Here is a 15,199-nt window from a genome sequence, read left to right as displayed (position 1 = left end):
TGATGAAAGGACAGCGGTGGTAAAATACTTATGGGGTGTGTGTGTGTCTCGTCAACGGCCTTGGTGACGGACACGACGTCTAGCGCAAAGTACAATACAGAGATTTCTGTGAACTTTGTCAAAACGAAATACCGTTGCCAGGTATTTCCAATATTTTGTACCCAACAAAATTTTAAACACATCTTAATAAAACCATTACTGTTTCAGTTACTGATGGAAGATAAAAATAGAACATTGTGCATTGAAAACAACTAATAATGTTCGTTAATAAAATATAATAGAATATCATAAAAATTCATGAAAAGACAATTTAATTGAAAACAACATAATAAATCAAGCAACAAAGGTTATCCCTTACATATTAATTTAAATAGTTAATGACTTCAATGTCCGACTTATTAATACCATATACACTTTGGTCTAATCTACGGTTATCTACTAGTATAGATAATCGTGGTCTAATCACATTTTAATAACTAAAATAACTAATATTATATTTTTTATAGTTCTACGCTTAATTATTCAGTATCGCAATTACTGCTCATCGAAATCACGTCAAATCCACGAAGGTATGTGTCGATACATTATTGCTTTTTTATATTTCNGCGAAATCACGTCAAATCCACGAAGGTATGTGTCGATACATTATTGCTTTTTTATATTTCTGTTTTTTTCTTAATACTTATAAATATGTAGTTATGTAAACTCGAATAAGAATACATAGAAAATTTAATCTTTTATATAAACCTTACATACAAACTATCTTATAACTATCCGACTAATGTACTAGATAAGTAAATAATAAATAAGATGAACTTTAGTTGGTTTAGGTCACATAACGTACGTGTCAGTAAACTTTAATTTTTTTTTCCTTATTATACCTACTTACCGAAAATCTTTGAATTAATAACTTCTTAGTTTTTATGAAATCAGAGAAAAGTTAACACATAACTTTTGTATTATAAATTTCATTTGTTTTCCCTTATCATACCTACTTACCAAAAATCTTTGAATTAATAACTTCTTAGTTTTTATGAAATCAGAGAAAAGTTAGCACATAACTTTTGTATTATAAATTTCAATGATCAATAATAAATATAATAAATAATAAAATAATCAATAATAAATTATCAATATTATATCGTATAGTTAACCCAACATAATTTTAATTATAATATATTCAAACAATATGTTTACATTAAATCATAAATTATAATTAAAAAAAAAATATTTTGTTTCTATGGTAAAAAAACAGAGATATAAATTTATGAATTTTAATTTAAATATCGTTCTAATATTTATAATTTTTTGTGAGCTTATAATTTATGTTTATCGCCCTCTCTAAAGGCAATTAGTTGTGCCAAAGAAGACGGAAAATCATACTTAGCCTAGCGCAACGCTGATATCGAACTTTAATACTAATGCACCAACGCGTTACCGACTGAGCTAATTTGGTTGTCTTAGTTAAACTTAAATCATTTTTATGAATAATATTTAAATTGAACGATAAGTGTCAAGTTCCATTTAAATGGAAAAAATGAAATGTACATATTTTAAAACATCCGAAAGAACAGTTTTTAATAAGAAAAAATGTTATGTTTAGTCAGAGACTGTATGATCTTTAGGACACTTTTGGCAGCTAAGTTATTGACTCTGGATCTTGTTATTTCTAACCATGAGAATATAGTTTATTTGCCGATGATCTTAAAATTGTTCTCATTGTCAAATCTTTACATCTTTTTGGATGATACATTTCTTTATCGGAACTGTTTAAATGCGCTCGATGATTAGTGTGATTATAATGCTATTTACTTGAACGTAAATAAATCTAAATTATGTCATTCAATTGTTATAATATTTCCTATAGATAAAAACGGAGCTAGTTGTTACAATTTTTATTTTTTGTAATTTTTCTTCAACAATTACCCAAAATTGTTATAAATTAATATATATTTATAGATTCTAAGCTTTCATAAAATTATAGATTATTCAATGTGTTTGTAGTTTATGCACCAAACAATATGTTTAATTTCAGCAAATCAAAATGTAACAACTTTTCTCGAAGTGGGGTAAGTTGTTANAATCAAAATGTAACAACTTTTCTCGAAGTGGGGTAAGTTGTTACATGCCGGTGACAATTTATTATAGTAATACGTTTTTATAATATAATATTCTAAAAATAGCAAATAAAGTAATGTTGTTATTAAATATTATGATAGTAATTGTCTTATTTATTAAATTTTTATAAATATAAAAAAATAAATGTTATTTTAGGCAATTTTATTGTCCCCCTCGTGAAATACTTTTGTGCGGCATTTTTATATTTATTTGTAGACATTGTTGCTAGAGTTCATTAATTTTTTAAAATACATAAAGTAAATCATACTTTCAACAACTTTGTATATTTTATTATTTATGACTTATTAACTACTTTTATGTAACATCTCTTTAAATTATAAGCGTATTAACATTATGTATCTACAGAGCAAAACATACAAAATGGTGCTTATTTCATTGACCATTAAATTAATCGAAAAATTAAAATAATAATTTAATTGAAGTATTTTTCAAGTTAATTCCTTATACTTTATAAAGTTCTCGACTTCAAATGGCAACATATTCAATTCATTATCACAATTAACATAGTCTCTATCGACACTATTTGGGCTCTGGACTCATCAATTTACGGAATTTTACATGGGTTGTCGATGTGACGCAACCTCATTATGGCTATAGAAACCAGTATGGGAACAAGAGTGTGTCATTATTAATGACGTCAGCCATCTGGGAACCAATGGCAAACAGCGTAGCTAAACATCAGCGCTAAGATGGCGACTAAATGATTGACTGTGCCACACCACACTACCGGCACATACACGATTAACTATAGTTTATGACAGGCGGTACTTTCAATACACTAAAAAATACCGGTATTGAGATCTACTGGTATTATAATTACTGACAGTTATAAGTACCAATTTGCTGATTTCGATGATAAGTGAACTTCAAACAATTTTTAGGAGACTTATTACAAATTAAAAATTTTAATGGTGTCTAGTTCCGTTGCAAGATCATGGCGAATGGGGTATGTGCCCCATACACTACGTTTTATGGGTATGGCTCAGTAAAGTAATGGCTCAGTCAGGGTTTTTTTTTTGGGGGGGGGGATATATACATAAGAAAAGTTTTTATGTCTGCTCCGAACAAAAGAAATTTTAGATTCACCATATAAACGCTTTTACTGGGAAAACTTCGACCCTTTCCCTCCTGGCAAAGATTACATCATAATTATAATTATGATTTGCAAAACCTAATGAGCGCACTAATGATGTCTTATGTAAACCGACATTTTTGAAGTTCAAAAACACAAAACATCTCAAAAAATTAGTTTTAACTTTTTGGTATGTTACATGAGACATTATATATATATATATATATATATATATATATTTATATATAAATGATAAAAAAACATTTTTGTATATAATCAGCTCTTAGATTATCTTTTAAATGTATATATTATACAAAATTTCAAAATTATTTTAATTTACAGATCTATGGCTTAAAAATAAACATCACTGGAAGCCACTTAATACACAAAATGCATTCAAAAAATGTATTTTTTAGAAAAGTCATTTTTGTTTTGTTGGNAAAAAATGTATTTTTTAGAAAAGTCATTTTTGTTTTGTTGGGTATTTATTGTTTTCTTATATGCAAATCGACCTCATTTTTAATTTCTCATGAATTGGTTGATACTTCTATTGGTAATTTTCAAACATTAATTTTATTAAATCATTAAAAAAATATATTTTTTCTAAGTTTTTTACAAATTAACAACCTACCTTTATAGTGTAATTACAATTAAAGAGTTTGTAAAACAAAAAGTAACTTTGTACTTTCAAATAATAAGAGTAAATTAAGTTTTATATTTCCGTATAATACATAACAGTGTTTGTTTCACTTTCAATAATTTCATTTTCAATTCAATAATTTTAGTTATTGTCAATAATATAATATAAGCAAATAATTTTTTTCTTTTTTAATTAATATGGAGTTACTAATTTTTTGTAACAAACACTTTAATTGTTAATAATTATTTTTTTTGTTTGTTATTAAAAATTTATTTTTTTAGAATCTTACGATATTACATTAGTACGCAAATTAAAAGCAAAATGCAGTTATTTTGATTCATGTAAGAATTTACAATTGTTTGTTATTTATTTTTCGGTAATAATTATTCTAATTTTGCTGTCTACTTTTTTAAATAGACAATAATATAACTTCAATTATTGACGAAGGAAATTATATATGCTTTAATAATGCAGAAATACATTCTCGAACTAATGCTATAGGGTTGCCAGTATATTTTAATGGTCGAATTTTGAAATCAAGAAAAAAAAGTCTTGAGTTTATTGTCGATTCATTTTATCCAAATAGTATATATACAAAAAACAATGTTGAGTACGAATCAATGTTTTTCGACATCTCGTCTAGTATAATATATAATCGAAGGAACTGTAAGTTAAATTAATTAAGTAATCATTTTTTTTATACTTAAAAAAATTGTATTTGTGTCATCAATTTACATTAATATTTCTTATCAATTAATTAATTTGTTTTATTTCATCATGTGGATTATCTGATTCAGCACAATTTATTTAAAGTATTTACCTGGTTAATAATTTGTATTTCCTAAAATCAAAATATAACGACAGAAAATAAATATAACGAAGGGTACCATTTTTTAATCTGGCGAGATGATTATAAATGTGTTGGGTAAAAAATTTTACTAAACATAAACTTCATTGAGGTTTCACATGCTTAAAAAGAAAGCATAACTTTTAAAAATGAGAGCTTATTTTGGTGAATTATGTAATTGATTTAATTGTACCTACATTATATTTCAAATTAAAATGTTTGTAGCATGTTTTAATTTCTATACAGAGTGTTTGATTTATCGTTGATCTAAATTGGTCTTAAAATATTAAAAATTCAAACATTTTTTTTTTTTGGTTTTGTTTAATAATAATTATTTTATGATTTATAAGCAATTAAATATATTAAAAATAAAAAATGAACATGATAAAGCTATATATAGTTATATCGTGTTAATTTTTTTCAATGGCAACATACATATATAAATAACTTTTATAATAAAAATAATCTGACTAAGTAAATGACTGTTCGATAACAAATTTTGAACAAGTATTTCAGAAGTTATTAACGTTTAAGATAATTGATTGTATAATATATATTATTGTATATTCGTCAAAAAATACAGTTCAGTCTATGCAACATTGTCTGTGAGATAGTGAACACATGCGGGATTATATTTTTTTATTGTTATAAATTTGAGAAATTGAGTGTAAAAATGAATTAAAAAATTAAATCTAATTTATTTATTTATTTATTTATCATTAAACGGGCGAGCCCAATTACAATAAAATGTGGAGTATACAAATATATACATAGATAATGGTTGTTTTGGAAGTACAATATTATGTTATGATTAAATTACTAATTTATTAAGATAAGATTTAAAAGAAATAACTGAATTACAAATAAAAACATCGATATTAAATTTATTTACATGTTGCATGAATCTATTTATAGGGGCATTCTTACTATATAAAGTTCGCTGGAATGGCACATAAAAAGTATCAGTCTGCCTAGTCGTATGACCAGGAACTAAAAAAGATATATTTGACAATAAATCTGGACAGCAAATATAGCCATTTAAAAGTTTATAAAAAAAACAAATGTCATGTTTTGCCCTTCTGACTTGAAGAGTATCAATGTTCAAATATAATAATAATGGTTCATATGAAGTGTGAGGCAAACGTTGAATATTACATTTACTACTTATAAGTCTCAAGAAGCGATTTTGAATTGCCTCTAGAGAGTGAATTGGACCAGACGCATAAGGAGACCAAATTACTGAATTATAATCTAAAATTGATCTTACAAAAGCACAGTATAGTGATTTAAGGGCTAGAGGATCATCAAAATTATTACAACTTCGCATTATAAACCCTAACATTGAGGCAGCTCTATTTTGAATATGGATATAATGGTCATTGAATGAAAGAGAAGAGTCCAGGTATACACCCAAATCTTTCACAAGATTGACTCGATCTAACTCAACACCATTTAAAAAATATTTATTTAAAAAAGACAAATGTTTTCTAGTGAAAGTAATAACTTTACATTTTGAAATGTTCAAGTATAAATTATTTTTATCACACCAATTACTTATATTAACAAGATCATCCTGTAGCAATTTGGCGTCAAGTGGAGTTTTAACAATATGGAATAGTTTATCATCATCAGCAAAAAGTAATATATTGGAATTGATATCATAAATATCATTAATATAGATGTTAAAAAGAAGAGGGGCCAGATGGGAACCTTGAGGAACCCCGGAAGTAATATTATACATATATGAGTTATAATTCTTAAATTTTACATATTGTTTCCGATCAGATAAAAAGGATATAAGCCAAGAAAAGAAAGGATCGCGGAGACCAATTTGAAACAACTTATTGGCGAGTATACTATGATCAATCTTGTCAAAGGCTTTGGCGAAATCTGTAAATATTACGTCCACTTGACAATTTAATTTAAATGCATTAAAAATAAAATTTTGCAAAACTAGGAGATTAGATGCAGTAGATCTACCAGACATAAAACCATGCTGTTCATCAATAATGAAATTTTTAAAGAGTGGACTAATTTTCTTATAAATAATACCTTCAAATATTTTGGGAATTATAGATATTATAGAGACAGGTCGATAATTTATTATATGGTTAATATTTCCACTTTTAAAAACAGGGGAGACATAAGATATTTTCCATTTATCTGGAAAGACTCCTATGGAGAGAGATCGATTGAATAATATCAGTAAGGGAGATGACAAAACAAATTTACATTGCATAAAAAATATATTAGAAATTTTATCAGGACCAGGACAAGTTTTATAAGTTATTTCATTAAGCGCATTATAAACATCACTGAGAGTTAGCGTGCACGAATTAAGATCAACAGAAGGAAAATTTGTATTGTTGGAATATGAATTAGTTTGCAAGACTGACGGTATATTTAAAGTATTGGAGAAAAATTGAGCAAAACAATTTGTAATATCATCGCCACCGTAAATATTGTAACTATTATAATACATACAATTTGGAAGTGAGTAAGTAGAGCGTTTGTTATTAACATATTGCCAAAAACGTTTAGGATTCCTAGTAATAGAATTTTGAGTTTTTTGGATAAAAATATTATAATCTATTTTATTTTGAACTTTACAGCGTGCACGTAAATTAGAAAATGTGTTATAATTATGTGGAGTTGGCGATTGTTTATATATTTTATGAGCTATTTTTTTATCAAAAATTAGTTTCTTCAACGTATGGCTGAACCAATGAGGGTGCTTTGAAAAGTATAAAGTTTTAACCGGGCAATAAGTATTAATTATTTTAAAAACGTTTTCATAGAATGCATTTACTGCATCATTTATATCTAGACCATTAAATATGCCATTCCAGTCAAGCGAAGCAATATTAGACCTAATACAATTATAATCACAGTTAACAAAATCATACATATGTTCATTATAATTTAAGTACTTAAATGATAATTTAGGTAATTCAATTGTTAGGGCTGGATGGTACATCGAATCTATTGGTAGTAACGTGTGATTTTCATTAACTACTTTAATATCAAACCCGTTAGAAAAAACGAGATCAAGCAATGACCCAGAGCGATTATATATTAAATTAAATTGCATTAAATTTAAATAAGATAAATGAGCTAATACTTTAGATTCAATAGAACCAGCACGAGCACCCACAGCGACAATTGAACCATTAACAGATTGCCAATTAATATTTGGTAGATTGTAATCACCAAAAATTAGAAATTTTGAACTACTATTTGTATTTAACAAAACATCGATAGTACTAAAGTGTAAATCATAAACATTAATATCAGAGGCAGGCGGAATATAAACAGCACCAATAACTATAGATGTATATTTATCGCTAATTCGGATAAATAACTGTTCAACTGAGTTATCGGAGATAGATAGGCGATGGCAATTCAATCACGAATCAATGTTACACTAAAATTAAAGATAGATAATGAAAAACCTACGGTTTCATAAATGGAGGGATGTTATTAAATGCGAAATAAGGACGGCTGATGTGGAAGATCGTGTCAAGTGGAAGTTTCAAATATGAATAGCCAACCACAAGTAGTTGGGATAAAGGCGAGATAAAAAGAACACACACAAACAACATAATCAACAATTAAACAAACCTTGGTAAACAAACATAAGAATATACATAGTGGCTCAGCATTCACTGACAACTTAAAAAACTTTTGATCTAGTCAATATTTTTTACAGATTTATTTTTAAATAACAGTTTTACGTCTATAAATACATCTCAATAATTAATATTTTTATATTTTATTAAAAATATTAATTATTTTAAAATTTTAAATAAAATATAAAAACATCTAAGATAACTATTTTGTAGAGTAGATTTTAAGAAAAATGTTGATGAAAAAATATCTTATTAATAGTTAGTAGTAAATAGTCTGTATCATTATAAAGTTTATGAAAATTTGAGTTAATAACATTTATTACCCTTATAGGGGATAAGGGATGGACCTAAAAATATTTAATTAAATATACATCATTAAATAAATAATTCTCAAAACTATTATTATTTTAGGAGAAATTTAATGGTCAACGATAAATCAATCAACCTGTTTAGTGAGAGTTATTAAGAATAGTACACTCATTTTTTTTGTCAAATTATGATTTTTTTTGAAATAAAATTGAATCATTTTTTATTTATTCTGATTAACTATATTAAATACTAATTGTTGCCGCCTGGGCTGTTCTAAAAAATCCCAAATATAAATGGGGAACAGAACTTGGCCGTACGGCTTAAAATAGGGGCAACTAATAATCAACAAAAATTTCTAATTCAATTTAGAATTTGTTAAATGAAAAATATTTTTTGTTTATCCAAAATAGGATTGTTTAACTTAATAAATATAACGAAATAATTTAAATAACAACACCAATTTTTATTATTGCTGAATTAAATAATTAATAAATATAAACACCCATATTACTTACATTCAGTTTTTCATTTTACTTGAATAACTTGAATAAAATGCACTACCATTTATAAAGGTGATATGCCACATGTAGCTTTACTATAACAATGTTCTAACCAATAAAAAAGAAAACAGAATACAACTATATGAATTTACAATAATAATATGAACAATATATTTTAAATCGAAAATTGAGCAAAGTTTTTACTGATTAATACGAAAACAACAATTGATTCAAATGAAAACTAATGTAACTTAAAACTAAACTGTATAATAATAAAACAGGTACACAGTACATTTTGAATAAAAAAAACGACCGAACAACACGGGCCGCAGATAAGGCATCATAACAGCTGATAGCGCACAAGCACTACCAGCTGACACACACCCAACCCCTGCAGCACTCACACTTGGCGCGAACACTAATTATATTGAAAAAAAAAAACTCTTTTTAAGTGTATCTTTTACGCATAAATATTGAAAGTTAAATGGAAACCTATGAATATTTTTATACTGGCACTTAATTAATCGAAAAATGAATTATTAAGAATTTTACGTTTGGTATCTTTTAGTTTCAAGTTTTTCTGAATTTATCAATCATGATGTAATTTTCATATTCATCTTTTATACATTACAAAAAGTGATAACTTTATTTATCCAAATAACAACCTACATATTTAACCAGCTCATAAAATAGAAAATGTCTGGTCAAACACGAAAAATACTTTATGGTTGATAAATTGAAAAAAAAAACATGTTACTAAAAGTAATCAAAGTAAAATTTTTAATATTGTACTTATTTTTCGATTAATAAAGTTACCTAATTTGATGTGAATTAACTTAATGTTAATTGAAATGAGCTAAAATACAACGAAGCTACAGGTATAAACAACGTAAGCGGAGAAATGTTAAACGCCAACGGCGTTTAATATTTTTATGTTTTGATAGAGAATGATATGTTTGTGCGTGTTATCTGTTTCATAAATGCTACTAGCCAATATCCACTTGATAAATCTAATGCAGATATTTTGTACAATTCTACAACTTTAAAACGAAAACGTTCTACGTATTTAATCAACTGTCTAAGTGCGATAGTCAACAGTAGTACTAAATAAAGAGAAGTAATTTGTTTTAAAAATGTTGACACCCTTAAGATTTTTGCTCTAGTTGCGCCATTGACCATAATATGAACAGTATTATCATACAATAATTAATATCTGATCAAATAAATGCTAAAAAAAATTATTTGCTTCTTAAAATAAAAATTATATATTGTTATTAATGCTATAATGAAAACAAAATGTTTTTTTTTTTGAAATAGATGGATATACAGATAAATTAGCAGTGGGTAATTCATTAAATTTTATGAACTCTAACAATGAAATATCATTTAAAATCGATTGGATTCAAGATGAAACGGTGACAGGGTGTATATCAATGACGTATTTTAAAGATGTGGATCAATACAACTCACCAATGGCAACTTCTTTTATAAAAATATATCAAGATGACACATCATTAGGAGAATTTATGCTAAAAAATACAGTAAGATAAAAAGCATACATGACTAAAGCGAGAGTGGATAATATTTGAAAAATCACTCTGTATACTTATACATTTTTATTATCCCTCCGTAAAATTACACACACTCCCCTTAAACCACCCGAGATTTGCTAAACAAATAGGCCCACCTAAAATTACTACACCCGCCGTGTAAATTGAATTTAACAACGGCCTTGTGACGGCATTACTTGACTCACAAGCGCAAAAGTCTTATACAACCACATAAACACGGAATAGTGAACAAAGGACCCACACTAACACGCGGTTCGACTAGCTTACGGCCACACAACACCCACCACCGCTACTTTTACCGCCCACATCGCAGATCTGACGATTAATTTTACGGCCGTGATCTTGAATAATCTGCAATGTGGCGCATTTCTAGGACATGATTCTCTGATGGATCAGGAAGTCTGTTGGGATTATGCTGCATGTACAATTCATCCAGGTAATGCGACCCACATACGCGCGAATTATTAACACAAAATTTGTAAAAATATGCTGCGGTTTTTAATGGCACGGTGGCACGCACAAAGCTTATCAAACATACATCATATTAACACTCGACCGCCAAGCGAGAACCGTCTGCACATCCATTTTACTAGTGCCAGCCCACGAAACAGAGGCTGACACCACCACTCCTCCCATCGAACACGGAGTCGACATCACGCGTCGCTTCGTGACACACGGTGCCCCATGCCACCTTTCTTAACCATCCCCCTACCTATAGGTATCTGGTAGTTTAACTGACTAACAGCGCGTGCCAACGCCACGGTGCTAAGTCCAGCAAGTGCCGACAACGACCCACCACAGATTATATATTGAGTCCTGTTCCTGTCGTTAAAGTGACGACGTCGAGGATGTACCCCATTGACAGCGGACGTGTCGCACGACTGGACTTGACGAACCATCAGCACTGCTAACTTTTTGACGTCCGAGGACCATGCCGTAAACCGCATCACCGAATTCAGTAAAAGTGCCGCGATATTATGCGAAGATTTTATATATTGTGTTTGTTTTTTTAAATAACCTGTTGTTGCTCATCATTAACTAACAGTTTACAGGTCTCAACCATCAAAACCAGTGTCGACTACATTATTGCGACGTGTCATTATTTATATATTATACTTATAAATCAGAATATAAATTATGAAATAGGAGCTCTTGTTGCTTTTGGATTAATTTAATAACTCCTTCTAAAAATTAAACGCCACAGATTTGCAAGAGTTTTTTATGATAGTGATTTTAATCACTGTCAGATATTACTTGTCCTAACTATGCCATGTCACCTCTGTGTTGGATTTTTTTTTTCATTGAAATACCCTAAAAAATGTTTAATTAAAATGACAAGCAAAAAATAAATAATTTCTTTGTCTCTTACTGAAAGATATCTTATGGATGCTCTTGAGCCAATTAAATATGTAGGTTTCTGTTTAAAAACTAAAGTGAATATAATTTTAAAGGAGATAAAACTATATTTTTCGTGTTAATTAAAGTGTGTAGGATACTTTTGAAAAAAAAGAAATTATTTTTTTTATACTTCTGCGTGAGACATAGTTTGCTAATTAGTTTGTATAATAACCTTAAAGTATTACATTTTCTCATTCCAATTAAATATTCAGAAAGTTCGGATAACGATAAAAATATCAAATATACCAATTATTTCAACAATTGCTTACTTAAAACTGTGTTAGCTTTTTAAATTGTTAAGTAAATGTATGTGATCGTTTTAACGAGATGTTTCAACTTATATTAAATACTATTAAACCGTATCATAAAGATTACCCTAAATTTTTTTTTGTTTAGACAAATTATAATCTAAAACATTGATTATAAATAATACATCTAATATTAATTGAACTACTTTTTAGGATGATGAATTTAAAACATTGATAATGAAATTTAATAGACCATTTGAAAAAAATAAAAAATATTACTTAACTATTACTAATGACAAATACGATAGTTATTCAGCACTTGGCATAAAACGAATAGCTCAATGTACAGATTCCGGCAGTAAGTATATAATGTCACTCAAATTTGATAAATTATAAATATTTTAATTGTTAAATCATGCTTCATATAACCAAGTAATTAATTTTTATTTACTTAGAAGTAGAAGATGTATATGAAATACACGACACAGAAATAATTAGGTCAACTTCTATTGTAAATATATATCCAAGTAAATAAATAAAATATAATTTTAATAAGAAATAAATGATTCTTTTTCCAGATAGCAATTTTAAAAAATAATGTTAATATACCGTTACAAAAACATTTTTATAAGATCAATATAAAATTATATAACATTATAAAAATAATAATATAATAATATTAAAAAAAAAAAAATTGCTATGGATGTAAGTTTCTTTTTCAAGTAATATTTTTTTTTTGTTAAATTTTAAATAGGTATCACTCGAGAAATGGCTGCCAGTACCTATTCACCTAAAGGTAATTATGACCATAGGCATTTAAAATAGTTCAAAAATTATTTTATATAAAATTGTGTTTGAAGAATGCGGCAAAAATAAATATGGTGCTGATTGTACTGCTTGGTGTTCACAAAAGAAGACTTTTTGTCAGAATATGTTGTTCTGCACAAATAATCATAGATGTTCATGTGCAGCTGGATATACTGGACCTTTATGCAATCAAGGTTTGTATATAATTTGAAGCATTTTTCATAATTAAAAAACTGAAAACATTGAAAAATCGTATAGAATGTCCTGAAGGAACTTACGGTCACGGATGTCAAAAAATATGTTCAAACAATTGTAAAACTCAATGCGATAATATTTTAGGAACTTGTAAAGGAGGATGTAAAAATAATTTTATTATGCCGTATTGTATTGAAAGTAATTGTAAATTTTAATTACTTGATGAAGTTTTGCGGATTATTATTTATAACAATTTCGTTTACATTATTACAGAATACCCAGTTCTAATCGAACCGCCTAAATTAGATTTTTCAGATTTTCATTCAATAAATTTAGTTTTAAATTTATTGAATGAAAATATCTTTGGAAGCAAAAGTAAAATTCCGTCTTTTTATCAGATAGTTTACAAGGTAATTAATTAAATTTTTGGTAAATTTGAAAAGTCTTTCATACAANTAAATTTTTGGTAAATTTAAAAAGTCTTTCATACAAGTCTTTTACATATTACTGTCAATTAGTAATGATAAATACTGTCAAAATTGTGATTTAAAATAATTGAGTTAAAGTTTTGTCTAATATTCTTAGTTTTGTTTTAATCAAAAGCCACATTTTTTTTTGTTTAACATCATAAACTATGGTTAAATGTAATAAGTTTTATAATTTTTTATATTAGCCAATTTCAAGTGAATTAGATTTCCAGTATTCGCCAATAAAACCCATAAATACTTTTCTTCTTAAAGACAAAATAAGCAATTTAGAAGCAGCAACAATGTATACGGTTGGTGTAATATTGATTACAGAAGACGGAAATTCAAACAAAGATGATATAAACACTGCTAACTATTTCACAAAATGCTTTAGTAAGTATTTTATATGAAAAACATCAAAATTGTTACTATATTTATATTTGTACCTACATTTATTTCATTTAGAAAAAATGATAAACATAGTAATTACCCTAAATAGGGCAGAGAGTACAGTTGAAATCTTTTAATACTATTTAAAATGAAATTTATATACATAATAAAACAATAGTTATAAGTTTTATAACAATTCTTTTTTAAAGTAAATATTTGAGACTAAATTTTGATCTTAATCAAAATTACTCATAACCTTTAACATCTAAAGTTACATTTTCACCACAGTAATTAATCAATCGTCTAGAACTTGGAAAAACTCAACAAAAATTTCTTTAATTATTTGTATTGAAAGATAATATACTGCTGAAACTGTTAAGTAGTTACATCCGTAAATAACATGATCCAATAATAACTTTCAATGTTTAAATTATTTAAAAATGAACAGACATTTGGTCAATATTATCATGTTCAATCACAATTGCCATGGAAGATAAATCTTTATGCAAAAGTACCGCTACCACAACCTCTACCAGCAGTACTAGTCAATATACTCCTATCTTTGCGATTAACATAATAGTTATGAAATCCCAATTCTGTATTAGAATGATCTTCGCTAAGTTTCAGTTAAAATAAAAGAATAAAACTTAATTAACGGAGTATTACACCTCTAACTATATAATTAAATACGTAAACCACCCCAGATAACAATTTTAAAAATGTTAGGAAAACATTATAATATTATTACTTTTATAAAAATACTATTAGGGGCGCATGTTTTGATAATAATCTTATTACAAATGCATTTATGGATAATATTTCTACTAGTTTTGTTTTTTTGACACAATGAAGATTTTTCATTGATATATTAAATGTGCCAATAGACTCATTGTTTTCATGTTTTTGTAATATCTTTTCACGAAGTTTTTATATATAAGCTGTTAGTAGTTTTGTTCAGTCATAATAATTCCAAGAACTTTTATCAAT

At 27.1% G+C, this 15,199-nt stretch overlaps 1 protein-coding gene and 1 long non-coding RNA gene across 3 annotated transcripts; both read left to right on the top strand.

The window, feature by feature from the left end:
• Positions 1-611: 611 nt before the first annotated feature.
• On the top strand, positions 612-14,215 carry LOC126909378 (uncharacterized; the record flags this gene model as incomplete). The annotated part of the gene is given in 13 exon segments (XM_050691793.1): positions 612-630; positions 3,554-3,650; positions 3,693-3,764; positions 4,133-4,192; positions 4,269-4,517; positions 10,454-10,677; positions 12,567-12,711; positions 12,809-12,880; positions 13,108-13,149; positions 13,214-13,354; positions 13,419-13,553; positions 13,629-13,765; positions 14,029-14,215. Coding segments are annotated over 12 exon segments (1,513 nt in total), but the record flags the coding sequence as incomplete, so codon positions are not given.
• Positions 6,344-7,220, top strand: LOC126909379 (uncharacterized). Of its 2 annotated transcripts, XR_007705025.1 has the most exons (4): positions 6,344-6,425; positions 6,484-6,590; positions 6,656-6,903; positions 6,964-7,220. It is a non-coding gene; the product is annotated as an uncharacterized LOC126909379 (long non-coding RNA). The 2 variants fall into 2 exon arrangements; XR_007705024.1 differs by having other exon boundaries at positions 6,656-7,220.
• Positions 14,216-15,199: the final 984 nt, after the last annotated feature.

The sequence above is a fragment of the Daktulosphaira vitifoliae genome, unplaced genomic scaffold (genome assembly GCF_025091365.1).
Source record: "Daktulosphaira vitifoliae isolate Bord-2020 unplaced genomic scaffold, ASM2509136v1 Scaffold_312, whole genome shotgun sequence".
Taxonomy (NCBI): Eukaryota; Metazoa; Arthropoda; class Insecta; order Hemiptera; family Phylloxeridae; genus Daktulosphaira; species Daktulosphaira vitifoliae.
The sequence above is the reverse complement of the archived record's forward strand: the minus strand, read 5'-3'. Positions and strand labels throughout refer to the sequence as shown.